General features: G+C 32.6%; 1 protein-coding gene across 1 annotated transcript in view; it reads right to left on the bottom strand.

Moving 5' to 3' along the window:
- Window positions 1-17,281, bottom strand: part of LOC140435052 (protein turtle homolog A-like) — a 580,999-nt gene extending 563,718 nt beyond the window's left edge. The window contains exon 1 of the mRNA XM_072523739.1: window positions 17,155-17,281. Within this exon, the coding sequence (XP_072379840.1) occupies window positions 17,155-17,198 (44 nt within the window). The 5' untranslated portion in view covers window positions 17,199-17,281. The remainder of the gene's footprint in view (window positions 1-17,154) is intronic.
- Between the last annotated feature and the right edge of the window lie 1,215 nt (window positions 17,282-18,496).

Raw genomic sequence — 18,496 nt, 5'->3', positions numbered from 1 at the left:
ATCTTTAATAAAAAATGAAGCTCTCGCCTTAATTGACTCTCTCGAATTAACCCACGAAAACTTTACCATTGCTCTTGACCTCTTGGAAAAACGATACCCTAACAATTTAAGTATAATCAACGCGCACTTAAAATCCATTTTGGACTACCCCACTCTCACTAAGGTTAACGCCCAAACACTCAGAGACTTCGTAACTACAATAAGAAAACATATACAATCTTTAAAGAACTTAAACATTCCAGTAGACACTTGGGATATTATCTTAGTTTTTATCTTATCACGAAAAATTGACTATAACTCCATAAAACAATACGAATAAAAAAGAATGAAATCAGATTTACCCACATTAGACGAGTTTCTTGATATTTTAGAAGATAGGTGAAATTTTTTGGGTGATTTAAGTGACTCACGTGACTATAAAACGGAAAACCTATTCCGAAATTCCCTCGCACTACTTCTCTTCACACCAATGTTACCTAGAATAATTCTTCCACTTCTAAATGCAGATACTGTAATGACTTGTCTCATAAAATATATCGTTGCCCACGTTTTTCATCTCTACCACACTCTGATAAATTAAAATTCGCACATTCTCATCACATGTGCACAAACTGTTTGGGCACAGGACATTATTACAATGAAAGTATCTCTAAAACTTGCTCCATTTGCTCTAAGAAGCATCACACTCTCTTGCACATACGTAAAACCCACAACACGAACTTCTCGTATTTATCTCATAATTCAGGCACATCTCAAGGCCAAAGAAGACATACTGTTAAGACATTCTGTTTTCTGATAAAAGACAAGCTGATTTTCGTCTAGTTCTATTACCGTTATCGATCGTTGAATATCATGTTGGCTACCAAATTCGCTATTGTGACTTTATTTACAACAGCTCTAAATAACGATGTAGTTGATTTTCCATACCATTGCCTTAGATTTTTCAGCCATGATGTTCTTCTTCTACCAGGACGACAATTACCTTGGATCTTTTCCTGAATGATCAGATGTAAAAGATCATATTTTTCAGGGTGTCTCATAATGTGACTGAAATATTCCAGCTTGCGTTTCTTAATTATATTGACCAGTTGTGTTGTTTCGTTCAGCCGTCTAAGGACCTCCTCATTTCTAACTCTGTCGGCCCAGCTTATTTTCAGTAGTCGTCTGTATACCCCCATCTCAAAGGCTGTCAAGCGTCTAAGGATAGCCTCAGTTAGAGTACACGCTTCCACTCGATACATCAGGACAGGAAAGATGTAGCAAGATGTCATTCGAACTCTAAGGTCAATGCTAAGATGGTGACTGCAAAGTACGTTTCTCATTTTTATAAAGGCAGCTTGGGCTTGTTCTATTCAGCTTTTAATTTCTGCGGTTGGATCCCAGCTCTCATTGATATTACTGCCGAGATACACGATTTTCTCTACTCTGTCTAGTGTGGCATCTCCGACTTTTATACCGTCATCCTGTATATAATTTTGTTTGCTAACTATCATATATTTAGTTTTCTTAACGTTGAGTTTTAATCCATACTGATCACAAGTCTGTTTTATTTTGTTCATTAGATTTTGAAGGTCTTCTCCGCAATTAGCAAGCACTAAGGTATCGTCGGCATATCTAATATTGTTAACGGTTACTCCATTTACAATAATACGTTCGGCTGTCTCCATTATTGCTTCCTTAAATATATCCTTTAAATATAAGTTAAAAAATAAAGGCGACAATATACAGCCTTGTCTCACTCCTCTTTTTATATTTATTTCATCCGACAGTTCTTGTTTAACCTTTATCCTTGCCACTTGATGCCAGTATAGATTTGTAATTATTCGTAGATCTTTATTGTCCAATCCAGCTATTTCCAATATTTCTAGCATTTTGTTATGTCGGACTTTGTCAAAAGCCTTTTCAAAATCGATTGCACAAATGTACACATTTTGATTTATATCTCTGCATCTCTGTACTAGCACCTGTATACTAAACAAGGCTTCTCTTGTACCCAAGCCACTCCTAAACTCAAATTGAGTATTGCTAATTCTGTCCTCTAACAGCGTGTAAATTCTGCTGTGAATTACTCGCAGGATGATCTTCAAAACGTGACTCATGAGACTTATTGTCCGATAATCACCGCATGTCTTTGGACGATGTTTCTTAGGTATTGTAACAAATGTCGACTTTAACCAATCAGTTGGTAATATCCCAGTGTCATAAATTCTGTTAAAGAGATTACACAGAGCTTTAATTCCATTTTCTCCCAAAAACTTTAGTATTTCAGCACTTACTTCATCGGGGCCAAGTGCTTTTTATATTTTTTGCCGTTTGTATTGAACGTGTAACCTTACTTTCTGTTATAAATGCAAGAAATGTATTAGGCGTTGTTTTGACAGTTACAAATAACATGTATTACAAAATCGCGATAGAAAGGTATACATTCTCACAGTTATTTACAATAAATTAGTTCAGTGTATGTCCAGCTTAAAGCTAAACTTTGTCGTGTTTAAATAAACACTACACTATTCAACATTAACATGGGAGAATAGGTAAACTTGACAATAATCAGGTAATGTCAATATATCTGAATTTCGTACGACATTAACATTACATTTTTGTTACAGTCAAGATTATCCGGTTAATGCCGAGATTATTTCTCTTTGAAGTTAAGCGGTAACATGTGTATTTGTAAGAAAAGCTATTAATTAAAACAATTTTTAATTTTGAAAATTTTACATAACGGAAACTTAACTGTATGGAATCGTGCTGTGCTACATAAATATTATTTCTATTATTCTCGTAGCAACCTTACTCAAAACAAATTTTAAACTTTCTGATTATAAATTTGTTCTTAACTCCTCAAACAACCATTTGTAGGGACTTCGTTTAAGGACAAGGACCGTTTACAAACCCTTGCAGCCGCAATATATTTCGGACAGGTTAGGAAACATATGTTTGCATTAACATCGCTCAAATCAGTTCTGAATTTAGTATTCGAAACATGCCCCCTAAAGATAATGCTGGCCTACAAGAATTGTGGGATAGTCAGGATGTAAACGAGAGTGGTTGCGGTTTATACTTGCGGTTTCCTTTGGAACTTACGTTTCCTTCTATTACATGCACTCTTAGTCCATGTATATTTTGTTTTGGATTATGATCGTTTAATAGAGAATAACACTAAATATTAATTATTATTTTGAATCCACACATCGAAAATGTATAAAAATATTTTTATAAATAAATTTGTTTTTTTGCAACAAAATTTATTGTAATTAAAACAAATACTAGAGGGAGTACAAGAGTTAAATTTTTTTTTGATTTAGGTACCCGATAATCTTTACATTAAATTAAAAATATTAATTTTATTACAAATATTACTTTTGTTGCAATGTTTGTTATTGTTACAAGTAATAACAATCTATAATATAAAAATGAATCGCAAAATGTGTTGGAAAAGAGGAAAAATGGAATAAAAAATCTACAGTTTTTTCGATTTTCCGGCAAAACGGTGCATAATTTTCAGCCACATGTTTAGATTTTTTAATCAACAAGTCACCCTTAATTGAAATAATTCAAATTTCAAACAAAATATACACTTTTAATTTTCTCGAAATTTTAACCGAATACATACATCCCAGTGGACATTTTTCTCACGAACAGTAAGATGTAGGAAAATTCTGAGTATGGCAGAAGAACAAGCGGCCAATTTTATGTACGAAATGTCCATTTGCTTGACTTTCGGACCAAAATTGACGCCAATATAGCCGATTATCGAAATTTGATAAAAATCCAACGGTCTACAGTTTTTTCGATTATTCGGCAAAACGGTGCATAATTTCTGGCAACGTGTTAATCTCATTTTAAACAGCAAGTAACCCTTAATCAAAATATATCAAATTTCAAACAATATATTTACTTTTAATTTTCATGAAATTTTCCTCAAATACAGACATTCAAGTGGAAATTTTTCTCACGAACCGTCAGATGTAGGAAAATTCTGAGTATGGCAGAAGAACAAGCGTCCAATTTTATGTGGAAATGTGTATTCGCTTGACTCTCGGACCAAAATTGACGCCAATATAGCCGATTAACAAAATTTGATAAAAATCCAAGGGTACCCCCTTGGAAAATTTTTTCCAAATTTTCCAAAAAAAAAAAAATTTGTTTAATGTTTGGGTTCATGCACTTGGTCCAGCTTATTCCAAATATGTGTTTTTTTCTAATCCCTTAACCGCAGTTTGTCGAAAAAGAGGAAAAATGGAATAAAAAATCTCCAGTTTTTTCGATTTTCCTGCAAAACGTTGCATAATTTTTAGCCACATGTTTAGATTTTTTAATCAGCAAGTCACCCTTAATCGAAATAATTCAAATTTCAAACAAAATATACACTTTTAATTTTCTCGAAATTTTAACCGAATACATACATCCCAGTGGAAATTTTTCCCACGCACAGTTAGATGAAGGAAAATTCTGAGTATGGCAGCAGAAAGAGCGGCCTATTTTATGTAGGAAATGTCCATTCGCTTGACTCTCGGACCAAAATTGACGCCAATATAGCCGATTAACAAAATTTGATAAAAATCCAAGGGTCTACAGTTTTTTCGATTTTCCTGCAAAACGGTGCATAATTTTTGGCCACGTGTTTAAATTTTTTCAATCAGCAAATCATTCTTAATCGAAATAATTCAAATTTCAAACAAAATATACACTTTTAATTTTCTCGAAATTTTCAGCGAATACATACATCCCAGTAAAAATTTTTCTCACGAACAGTTAGATGTAGAAAAATTCTCAGTATGACAGAAGAACGAGCGGCCTATTTTATGTAGGAAATGTCCACTCGCTTGACTCTCGGACCACGATTGACGCCAATATAGCCGATAACCGAAATTTGATAAAAATCCAATGGTCTACAGTTTTTTTGTATTTTTTGACAAAACGGTGCATAATTTCTAGCCACATGTTAATTTCTTTTTAAACAGCAAGTCACGCTTCATCGAAGTAATTCAAATTTTAAACAAAATATTCACTTTTAATTTTCACGAAATTTTCAGCAAATACAAACATATAAATGAAATTTTTTCTCACGAACCGTTAGATGTAGGAAAATTCTGAGTATAGCAGAAGAACAAGCGGCCAATTTTATGTAGGAAATATGTATTCGCTTGACTCTCGGACCAAAATTGACGTCAATATAGCCGATTAACGAAATTTGATAAAAATCCAATGGTCTAGTTTTTTCGATTTTTCAGCAAAACGGTGCATAATTTCTAGACACATGTTAATCTCACTTTAAACAGCAAGTAACCCTTAATCCAAATAATTGAAAATTTAAACAAAATATTTACTTTTAATTTTCACGAAATTTTCAGCAAATACAGACATTCAGGTGGAAATTTTTCTCACGAACCGTTAGATGTAGGAAAATTCTAAGTATGGCAGAAGAACAAGCATCCAATTTTATGTAGGAAATGTGTATTCGTTTGACTCTCGGACCAAAATTGACGCCAATATAGCCGATTAACAAAATTTGATAAAAATCCAAGGGTCTACAGTTTTTTCGATTTTCCTGCAAAACTGTGCATAATTTCTTTCAAAGTGTTTAAATTTTTTTAATCAGCAAGTCACCATTAATTGAAATAATTCAAATTTCAAACAAAATATTGACTTTTACTTTTCACGAAATTTTCAGCAAATACAGACATCCAAGTGGACATTTTTCTCACGAACCGTTAGATGTAGGAAAATTCTGAGAATGGCGGAAGAACAAGAGTCCTATTTTATGTAGAAAATGTCCATTGGCTTGACTCTCGGACCAAAATTGACGCCAATATAGCCGATTAACCAAATTTGATAAAAATCCAAGGGTACCCCCTTGGAATTTTTTTCCAAATTTTCCAAAAAAAAAAATTTGGTTTATTGTTTTGGTACATGCACTTGGTCCAGCTTATTCCAAACATGTGTTTTTTTCTGACCCCTTAACCCCAGTTTGCCGGAAAAGATGAAAAATCGAATTAAAAAATCTACAGTTTTTTCGATTTTCCGGCAAAACAGTGCATAATTTTTAGCCACATGTTTAAATTTTGTTTATCAGCAAGTCACCCTTAATCGAAATAATTCAAATTTCAAACAAAATATACACTTTTAATTTTCTCGAAATTTTTAGCGAATACATACATCCCAGTGGAAATTTTTCTCACGAACAGTTAGATGTAGGAAAATTCTGAGTATGACAGAAGAACAAGCGGCCAATTTTATGTACGAAATGTCCATTCGCTTGACTCTCGGACCAAAATTGACGCCAATATAGTCGATTAACGAAATTTAAAAAAAAAACAACGGTCTACAGTCTTTCGATTTTTGGAAAAACGGTGCATAATTTCCGGCCACGTGTATAGATTTTTTTAATCAGCCAATCACCCTTAATCGAAATAATTCAAATTTCAAACAAAATATACACTTTTAATTTTCTCGAAATTTTCAGCTAATACATACATCCCAGTGGAAACTCTTCTTACGAACAGTTAGATCTAGGAAAATTCTGGGTATGACAGAAGAACGAGTGGCCAGATTTATGTAGAAAATGTCCATTTGCTTGACTCTCGGATCAAAATTGACGCCAATATAGCCGATTAACGAAATTTGATAAAAATCCAACGGTCTACAGTTTTTTCGATTTTTCGGCAAAACGGTGCATAATTTCTGGCCACGTGTTTAGATTTTTTTAATCAGCAAGTCACCCTTAATCAAAATAATTCAAATTTCAAACAAAACATACACTTTTAATTTTCTCGAAATTTTCAGCTAATACATACATCCCAGTGGAGATTTTTCTCACGAACAGTTAGATGTAGGAAAATTCTGAGTATGGCAGAAGAACGAGTGTCCAATTTTATGTAGGAAATGTCCATTCGCTTGACACTAATACCAAAATTGACGCCAATATAGCCGATTAACGAAATTTGATAAAAATCCAATTGTCTACAGTTTTTTCGATTTTCCGGCAAAACATTGCATAATTTCTGGCAACGTGTTAATCTCATTTTAAACAGCAAGTTACCATTAATCAAAATATATCAAATTTTAAACAATATATTCACTTTTAATTTTCACAAAATTTTCAGCAAATACAGACATCCCAGTGGAAAGTTTTCTTACGGACAGTTAGATGTAGGAAAATTCTGGGTATGGCAGAAGAACGAGCGGCCAATTTTATGTAGAAAATGTCCATTTGCTTGACTCCCGGATCAAAATTGACGCCAATATAGCCGATTAACGAAATTTGATAAAAATTCAACGGTCTACAGTTTTTTCGATTTTTCGGCAAAACGGTGCATAATTTCTGGCTACGTGTTTGGATTTTTTTAATCAACAAGTCACCCTTATTCGAAATAATTTAAATTTCAAACAAAATATACACTTTTAATTTTCTCGAAATTTTCAGCTAATACATACATCCCAGTGGAAATTTTTTTAACGAACAGTTAGATGTAAGAAAATTCTGAGTATGGCAAAAGAACGAGTATTCAATTTTATGTAGGAAATGTCCATTCGCTTGACACTCGGACCAAAATTGACGCCAATATAGCCGATTAACGAAATTTGATAAAAATCCAATTTTCTACAGTTTTTTCGATTTTCTGGCAAAACATTGCATAATTTCTGGTAACTTGTTAATCTCATTTTAAACAGCAAGTAACCCTTAATCAAAATATATCAAATTTCAAACAATATATTCACTTTTAATTTTCACAAAATTTTCAGCAAATACAGACATCCAAGTGGAAATTTTTCTCACGAACCGTTAGATGTAGGAAAATTCTGAGTATGGCAGAAGAACAAGCGTCCAATTTTATGTAGGAAATGTGTATTCGCTTGACTCTCGGACCAAAATTGATGCCAATATAGCTGATTAACCAAATTTGATAAAAATCCATGGAAATTTTTTTCCAAATTTTTGGAAATTTTTCTCACGAACCGTTAGATGTAGGAAAATTCTGAGTATGGCAGAAGAACGGGTGTCCTATTTGATGTAGGAAATGTCCATTCGCTTGACTCTCAGACGAAAATTGACGCCAATATAGCCGATTAACGAAATTTGATAAAAATCCAACGGTCTACGGTTTTTTCGATTTTTCGGCATAACGGTGCATAATTTCTAGCCACATTAATTTCTTTTTAAACAGCAAGTCACGCTTCATCGAAGTAATTCAAATTTTAAACAAAATATTCACTTTTAATTTTCACGAAATTTTTAGCAAATACAGACATATAAATGGAAATTTTTCTCACGAACCGTTAGATGTAGGAAAATTCTGAGTATGGCAGAAGAACAAGCGGCCAAAGCGGCCAAAATCCAAGGGTACCCCCTTGGAAAATTTTTTCTAAATTTTCCAAAATAAAAAATTTTGTTTAATGTTTTGGTACATGCACTTGGTCCAGCTTATTCCATACATGTGTTTTTTTCCAATCCCTTAACCCTAGTTTGCCGGAAAAGAGGAAAAATCGAATTAAAAAATCTACAGTTTTTTCGATTTTCGGTGCATAATTTTTGGCCCCATGTTTACATTTTTTTAATCAGCAAGTCACCCTTATGGGTGACTAATTGACTAATTACGTCAAAAATACTCTAATACATTTTAATTTAACTCAAAACTTTTTTTTTTAATCAGCAACAGCGTAGTTTCATAAATGCTTTCTCTACCACATGCTACTTGTTTTAATTGCATTTGTTTTAGTCTGGGTGTATGCGATAGGCTGAGAGGAGCCAGCGTTAATCTAAAGGTGGGTACACATATGCGAGCCGAACTGTTTGCGAACTGCTCGTGAGCTGTTCGCGAAGAGTTCGTCGAAAATATGTTTATGTTCAGGCTATCCAATACCCTAACTATCTAATAACAAACCAAGAATTAATTTACTTCGTTATTCTAAACATTTTGGTATTTTGTTTACATTATATGTTATTAATTTCTCTCGTTACTTAGATAAGCTGCGCTCGTTCAGCAATTTTGTTTAACCGAATGATATCATCGCACACTTAGCAGAAACAATTTATAGACACAATTTATAGTTCTGCGAACATTCTTTGTGTTCGTCCCAAAAACCGACATGCTGTGGTTCCTGACGAGCAACGAACGAACAGCTCGCTAGCGGTTCGTCCCGTCGTACAAATTAACGAATATAGCGTTCACAAACGGTTCGCGAACAGTTCTGCTCGCATATGTGTACCCGCCTTAACAGGTTAGGTATAACGTACGGCACATTGTTAGAAAAAATCTATACACAACAGTGAGCGCGTTTGTATTGTATTAACATAAAATATTGTCGTATTTTCTTATTTTATCGAACATGGCTCAAAAAACTGAACAGCAACTATTATCATGGTAGGAAGACATAGATATTGTACCAGAAATTGAACAGATGTTAGATTCAGAGGGCAGTGTTCAAAGGAAACCTAAGAAAATGACTGAAGTTGAAGCTCAAAGTGAAACTAAAGAAATGAGTGGAGTTTAAGTTTAAATTTTTCCATCATCTGATGTAAGTATAAGCTTAAAAAACTGGACCAATTTACAGACAATTCTGGGAAAAGACCAACAAACTAGTCACAGAATTTAGATGTCGTTACGATATAGAATTTTACTGTTCAAAGGTAAGACTTGTCGTTAAAATATGATTAAAAAATTTCCTGGTGCCAAAAACGTTGCAAAAAACTGCAAAACTTTGCTAGAGTGTTGGAAACTATTTTTTCCGGATAAAACTATTTCCCATATTGTCGACTGCTAACCAAAAATAAAACAAAAACCAAAAGCTTGAGAAAATGCGACGGTCCAATTAAAAATACCATAACTCCCCACCTACAGATTTTACAGAAATCAATGTCCTTATAGGGTTACAGTATCTCGCCGTTGTGAAAATGGCTCAGCATTTGAAAACTGAAGAACTATGGTATACTGGTGGAACTGCACCTGCTTTTTTTGTGCTACTATGTCGACAATGCGCTTTCATATATTTTGTAAGCAATAAGATTTATTGACATTGAGACAAGACAAAAAAAGTTACAAGAGGATAATTTAGCTCAGATTTAAGAGATATTCGAAGGCTTTGTGAAAAAATGTAAAAAAAATTGAAGAATACACAATTATTGATGAAATACTTGATGGATTTCTTGGTAGGTCTAAATTTAGGCAATACATAGCCAATTAGCGCAAAAAATACGAAATGAAAATACACGGGTTGGTAGATGCTAAAATTTTTGATGTTGTAAATATGGAAGTTTACGCAGGAAAGCAACAAAGTGGACCATTTTATTTTCCACATAACGCCAAAAGTGTAGTAAAAAAGCAAATATCCTCAATAGATAATTCGGGAAGAAATATTACCATGGATAATAATTACTACACGTTAGTTGATCTTACCAGTGATCTATTTCTAAATCAAAAAGTTAACTGTAGTGGGTCATCATCATCATCTTGGTGCTACAGCCCTTAGAGGGCCTCGACCTTCTCAAGTTGTCTACGCCATTCTATTCTGTCCCTCGCTTGCATTTTCCAGTTGCCGACTCCGATCTTCTCGGCATCTTGTGTTACCCCGTCCATCCACCTCAGCTTTGGTCTACCCCGTCTTCTCATTCCCACGGGTTGCGCTGTTAGAATCTTTTTTATCATGTTTGACTCAGAGGCCCGGGCTACATGTCCTTCCCACTGCAGGCGGTTTCGCTTAATTATAGTGGTAATATCTTTACCACCAAACGTATGCTTGTAGATATTCTGCAGTTCAAAGTTATATCTACGCCTCCATATTCCGTTCTCACAGACCACTCCGAATATCTTGCGTAGAACATTTCTTTCAAAAATGGATAGAGCGGATTAATCTGTTTTCGTTAGCGTCCATGCCTCTGATTCATATGTGAGAACGGGGACTATCAGTGTTCTATACAGCCTTATACGAGTTTTTTGAGACAGTTAGTTTTTATACGTTTGTTAGCTAAGTACTTTGATAGACCATGATAACACCTGTTTGCAATTATTATTCGCCTTTTTATTTCCTCAGATGTGTCATTATTGGGGTTAACCGATGTCCCTAGATATATGAACTCTTTGACTGCTTCGAAGTTTTGGTCATTAATGATTAAATTTGTGTCAACATTTCCAGCTCTTGTGTTTGTGTTAGTCGCCATGAATTTGGTTTTATTTTGATGTATCTGTAACCCCATTCGTTCTGCTGCTGCTACTAGCTCGGTTAGGATTTCCGCAGTTTTCGCCTTAGTTCTTGTTATAATGTCCACGTCGTCTGTATATGCTACAATTTGGACTGATCTATTAAATATTGTTTCCCTGCTATCTAAATTGGCGTCTCGTACAACTTTTTTTAAGGCAACATTAAAAAGCTGACACGCCAGAGCATCTCCCTGCCTTAACCCCCTATGTATATGAAATGGGGTTGGAGTTAAGTCGTTTTGAATTTTTACTGCTATTAGCATCTTCGCCATTGCCACTTTTATCAAACATATGAGTTTTTTTGGAATTCGTAACTCATTCATAGCGTTGTAAAGACTTGGTCTTAAGACACTGTCATATGCCGCTTTAAAATCGACAAAAATATGATACATATCTATGTTAAACTTTTTCAAGGATCTGTCGTAGTGTAAAGATCTGGTTAATGGTTGAACGTCCACGCCTGATGTTAAGTCCCGAAAAATATATAGTTTAACGTTTAATGGAGATAGGAGAAATCAAAACAACCACTGCTCCTTAGTCTCCTATGTTCCTAAGAATCATAAGATGTTTAGATGTTGTCAACCTTCCACGATTCTATAGGTTCACGTTTTGGAGAACAGCATAAGCCTAATATAACATTCTATATTGTCACAAAAGGAGGCATTGACGTTGTAGATCTTCTAAAAACAGAATATTCAGTAACCAGAATAAGCAATCAATGGCCTTTTACAGTACTTTGCTATCTTCTTAATATTGCGACTATCAATATTCAGATTATTTTCAAAAGTAATACCGAAAATGTTACAAGTCGAAGAGCCTACATTACAGATCTAGTAGTATAAATGCTATTATATCTCTAAAACAAGATCTAAAGAACATTATTACTGCACTAAATGCCCTAATTGAAGATAACCAGAGATACGAAAATAAAAATGGATGCTAAATAAATAATTAAAAGTCTAGAAACATTAAAATTCTTGTGTCTACTTGTAGTTTATGTTTGTGTCCAGTTGAGTTATTATTAAGAATTGAGGTCTTAAGTAAAATATTCAGAATTCTAAATTAAATATCGCGGAATAAATTCACGGATTAGATAAGCTTAACCCTACAATGCTTAATTTTTAATTTTAGATTGGAAAAAATTATATGTATAGCTATTTTATAAATTTAAAATTTAAAGTTATTTATTTTTAAATTTCAGGACATTTTCGGTAATGTATCAAATTTGATACAAAGTGCATTTGGGCAAGATTATATATAGGAAATAAAATACTTAAGTACCTTTATAGTATAATATTTTTATTGATGAAATTAAAAGAAACAGTTTGAATCCTTATTAAAACATAAGTGCAAGCCACATTTGTCACATTTAACATAGGTTAATTTTTTACAATTTGGCTTTTTGCATCGGATTCGATCGCTAGTGTAGATTGACCAATGTCTTACAGCATCTGTTCGAATATCTTTTGGATGAATATAGCTTGTTGGCCCGTTCTTTTTCTTCAATTGTATATCCTGTTCAATAGAACTTGTAGATGGTCGTCCTCGCTCATTTTCTGCTGTATCTTCCATTTCTGCTCCACTCAGCTCATCTTCAAATACCACTGGAATATTTGATACGTCTATATTTTCTACATCTGCATCATTATTCAAGTCTTCAATATCACTTACATCACAATCATCTTCACTATCATCCCAATTGTAGACTATAACTTGCAATTCTTTATCTGATAAAGGCCTCGTCATATACCACCGAGACATCTAAAATGATACCCAAATTACATTATGTATCATAAATGATACAAACAAATTTTTTACCATTCCTTTAAAAATAATAGTAGATGCTAAATAAAACTAATACTGGATGACTTGTGGATGTGTAATAAGCAGAAAACGCAATTTTGCACATTCAATTTTGATTAATAACCACCTATAAAAAAAATTTAAACTCAGCGTTATCGTCAACACGACGGTTAAGTGATAACTGACTAATTCGCGCGTTTTATAAAATATTAGACGACGTTGCAAGGTTACAAAATCTGTATAATATAATGGTATATATCGAATATGTTACATAGTGCTGTTTGGACTTAATATTATTTTACTGTGTTATACATGTAAATTCTCGGTATGTTTCATATATGATACATTGAGCAGTGTAGGGTTAAAAAATATTGTAAATTACAAAGATCTGAAAATTTAAAAATATTTGTCGAATCAGCAACAATATTTAACACAGATTTAGTGTATCTAGAAGCTTAGGAAAAAGGTCTGTTTATTTTATTACGAGGACAATGATGAACCAGTTCCCATCCAGCAGTTCGAGACTGCTTCCTATTTTGCAATTCTTGAACACACCATCTCCTCGGTAAATGAAAGATTTACCTTATTTGAGTGCTATTCAAGATTCTGGTTTCTGTATGAGTTTGTGTATGACTGTATTAGTAAAACCTTACGTAACCTCATTTGACTCGATGTGCGTTCACACCAAGATTGCCTTACGCACTTTGTCAAAAGTTTCAAACAATAACAGGTGTCACAACAATGGTGATAGTATAGCGCGAAACAGAAGAAATGAAACCAAGATCCAGTAAAAAAAATCGTTTGATATAACACTATTGTAGAGATTGTAGCAAAGCGATTTTGAAGGAAGTAGAAGTAGGGATACAGAAAGTATGGTATTTATTTGCGGTGAATGAAGAGTACAAAACACTGATTTAGATGTCCGTTAATTGTCACCTTTTTATTATGGATTTTGTATACTTGATTTAGTTTTTTTTAATTATAATTTTATTATTCGTAAGCTCAATTTAGTTACGAATGTTTTTCATCATTTCAATTTAGTTAGTTTGGAGTTTAATAATTAGTTTTGTTTATTAAGCATATACAATTCTTAATTTTTGGGTTTGATTATTACAATAAACAATATGTTAGTTAAAATCTAACAGATCAGCGATCTTGTTAAACATGTGAAGGTCAGTGATCGCGGTTTAAAACAGTGTCTTTTCACTTACAGTGTTCATCCCAAACCCTTCTTTCGGTGCGTCATAGTTGATCGAATTCTCTCTAACGCATTAAGCTAGAAGTGACAGAAAAAAACGTAAGTCTGTAATTATTATACATAGAACTTAGAAAATTATGTATCGTTCACGGGTATTTGCATATTAAAGCGAATTCTACTTACGGATATATAATTGGTTGGAGTTTAGAATGCGCTAAATAGATATCCAATCAACGATGCGCATAAATATAATTTGACGCAGATGGTCTCAATGGTGACAGTACTATGACAATGTCAACTGATAAAATGATAATTGTCATTCCAGGTTAGTATTTTCAGACATTTTACAGTAACAATTTAATTTTGTATTTATTGTCATAAAAATATTTTAAATATGCCGAGATATACCGAGAAAGAACAAAGAGTAATATTAAAATTATTAAATTATTTTCAATTAGAAGATATTCATATGTATTAAAACGGTTCTTTTTAGAACCACATTTTATTAAAATATAAGATATAATTGATGCCAGCCACATATCCCCTGTAATCACTGATTTTAATGAATCAGGTTCCGAATCGAATTGTGGATTGTTTGAAATATAATATTCATTTTTGTTATTCATAAAAAAAGAAGGTAAACTTACATTCGGTATCTTGTTTTTTTAACTAAACTCCATTAACACTATTTCATCTGCATACCGAAACTGGTAGATTAACTCAAAAATCGACTGCTTCACTATTTAAACTATTTACATAAACTTATATTCGGTACCTTGTTTTTTAACTAAACTTCATTAATACTATTTCATCTGCATACCGAAACTGATAGATTAACTCAAAGATCAACTGCTTTAATATTTAAACTGTCCATTGTTTTTTTACCTAAACTTCATAACACTCTTTTATTTGCACACCCAATCTAGTAGAATCACTCACTATTTAAACTATTTTCACGATTTTATGATAAATCTTCACAAAATTAAACTAATGGCTGCCACAGAAACTTTCCGAAAATTACTTATCCGAATATGACTGATTTCAATCGATGCTATTTTATCACAGGAATGTTTGCTTTGATGCCTTGCAATTGCCAGTAATTTTTTTTTATCTCGCAGTCAACTCTTAAAAGATTCTATAGAAGGAAGCGTTATTTTAAATAAACAAACATTCCAATTCCATAGTGTTTATAATAAATAATAATAAATCCATAAATAAATCTTAGCTAATTAAGCACTTTCTTTGGAATGTATAGAATAGCAATTATGACAAAATGCCGTTCCAATATAAGGCGCAATAAATTTTTTTATACAGGACGGGACCTCTAATATGTAAAGTAAAAAAAAATTTGAATTCTTAAAGTTTTTACTTCACATTTTAAAAAAATAATCTTTTCACATTTAGCCGATTACAATTCCGCAACTGTCAGATTTAACTAAAATGTCATGCAATAATTCTCGACATTCTTAAAATCCTATATGACGTCAAAATTAGTGACGCACTGAAAGAAGGGTTTGGGACAGACTGTACCAGGAGGGACTTAATGCTACTATATAATTAAGATGGATTTTACAAAATACTGCAGTATGACAAAATTCTATATTTTTTTTATAATTCTACAACCCAGTCGAATATTCCATAAATATAAACATAAAAAATATTTGTGCTTGTTTGTTACCAAAAAGGGTATTTTTATATAATTCCAATTAACAAAGCAAAACGCAAACAAATGCAACTTAATTAATGGTGCTTGTTATTGTTTCATTAATATTTTCATGAAATAGGAAATAAAATGAATGTTATCGGGGTCGTTTTGAGTTTTATGTTTACTAACGAGGCTAAATAAATTAATATAAATATAAATTTTTGAAATACGCTACAGAATGGTCAAGTGCAACATATGGTCCATCTTGCTTTATGGCATGGAAACGTGGACTTTGAAAAAAACATCTATCAATAAACTTGAAGCATTTGAAATGTGGTCATTAAGAAGAATGATGAGCATACCTTGGGTGGATAGAGTTCGAAACGATGACGTCCTTAAGAGAGCCGGCGTGGAAAGAGAACTCTTTAAATTAATTAAAAAACGCAAGATTCGTTACCTTGGGCACATATTGAGAGGAGCAAAATATGAAATACCACAGTTAATCCTACAAGGGAACATCGAAGGTAGGAGAGGAGCCGGCCGCAAACAATTATCCTGGTTAAGGAATATTAAAAAATGGACAGGAATACTCAATACAGGCGAGCTGTGTCACGCCGCTAAGAACAGAATTCTAGTAATGAGATAGATAAATTTTGGAAAACAATTTATTATCTTTTCTACATAAGATATGGTAAATTTTTTGTGAGAATTAAATGTTATTTGTATCTGAAAAACAATTGTTACACTTACTTGTATTTTTAATTAAATCATTATTTTGTTTTTATTGTCATCGAGCTGATTAAAGAGTGCTCAAATTATTTGTCAAAACCGTGTATTTCTGTTGGTTTTTTTTGCATATAAATTCGCGAATTATAATTTGTCTCTCAAAATTCTTTTGCTCTTGAACTACGGAGCAACTTTGTCTTGTTCGGAGTTGTACGAAATATTAAGTTTTTTATTATTTAAAAAACTATTGAATTCTAGTTGTATAATCTATACTATACAGTGTGTCCGTAAAGTATGGAATAAATTCGATATTTCCTAAATGAAAAGCCTTTTTAAAAAAATCTAAAACAGGTCGATTTTTAAATTTATTGTTCTACATTTTACAATAAAATTTTGTTATACAAGGTGATACACATTACAGTGATGACGTCATCGGCTCTTTTTTTAATGTAAGACCCTGCATTTTAGGACATTTCGAGATCCGGGTCTTTCGACTTAATACAAAGAGCTGAATGTTCGATCCGGATCGTTCGTAAACAACCCATCACTAATTTGGTGTAAAATAAGTAATGTAAACTTACCTATATATTGGTTTGCTGTGGCCATCACGATACCATAACACCATATAAACACGATCTTCTTTTACGTCCGGTTCTATATCGCACGGTAGTGTCGCACTTCGGGTTAAAACGGCATCTACTGATTGAAACACTGCAAACAAAAGAAGCATATAAGTCCAAATTGTTTAAGTCTGCCAATAAAACAAAAATATTGATATAATTCCACAAAACATAAAATATAAATTATTTTTTTAAGGTAAACAAATATTGACTATTGATTGAAAAAAACTTGACAGAAACATTTACTAAAAAATAGGAGTTTTCGACTGGTCTTTTAGTAAAGAGTCTCTGATTGTATAGCAGGCTGGCAAATGTGCTTCGATATGAGTAGTTTAGTGAGGTTATGGTCCCAGTCATACTCCAGCTAGATCAATTTTTTAAACGCATAAATATAAAACTTAAATTTCGAGTACAATGTAATTTGTATTTTAAATACCATTGCCTTGTTGGATATCAAAACGTTAAATATGAAATATTGTTTATTATATGGTTTATTTACTGAATTATTAATTATTGTGTTAAATCGCTAGACAACTGAAACTTACATAACTTTAAATAAAGTTAAATATTTGGATAAATAAAGTTAAATATTTGGATAAATTTTAAAAAAAAATCCTTATCTGGTAATTAGTCCCTTCGCACCCAGTAACCTGCTATTATATTGTATATAGAAGAGAATAGAATTTATTTAATCAATACACAAAAATAGTTTTGTTTTTGACAAAGTCAAAAGAATAGTGACAATACATATAAAATTTTTGGCGAATTTAAATATTACAAACAGATATTTAATATTAATAATTAAAAAAAAACTACAAATACACTTAATAGAAATATAAAGACATGAAATATCGTTATAATAGGCAAGTACCTTGACCAAACTAGTACCATTTTGTAAAAGCTATACTCCGTTTTTGGATAGAAAAAATATTTCAAAAAGTGTGATTTGCTTTTAATCATAAACTATAACAAGTGAAGACTTTTTACTTCATCAGTCGAATTTTTTATGCTCTTTGTCAACCCAAAACGTTGTGCTCTAATAGCATCTCTAGATCTTGTATCGTGATCATGGACGTTGGAGTTTATGTTAAACTTACGTTTGTTGGCATGAATTTCAATCAGCGTCTCATATATATAGAGTAAAGGTAGTGGCATAATACCTAAATCCAGAAATAAAGGTTTACAGTGTCCCCTATACTCTGCTCTTGTATGTATCATCACTACTCCTTTTTGTAGTTTAAAAATTTAATCTGCGTGAGAAGAATTACCTCAAACAGTTATTCGATACTGTAAATGGCTATGG

This window comes from Diabrotica undecimpunctata, chromosome 2 (assembly GCF_040954645.1).
Source record: "Diabrotica undecimpunctata isolate CICGRU chromosome 2, icDiaUnde3, whole genome shotgun sequence".
NCBI classification, from domain to species: domain Eukaryota; kingdom Metazoa; phylum Arthropoda; class Insecta; order Coleoptera; family Chrysomelidae; genus Diabrotica; species Diabrotica undecimpunctata.
This window is presented reverse-complemented; position numbering and strand designations above follow the sequence as displayed.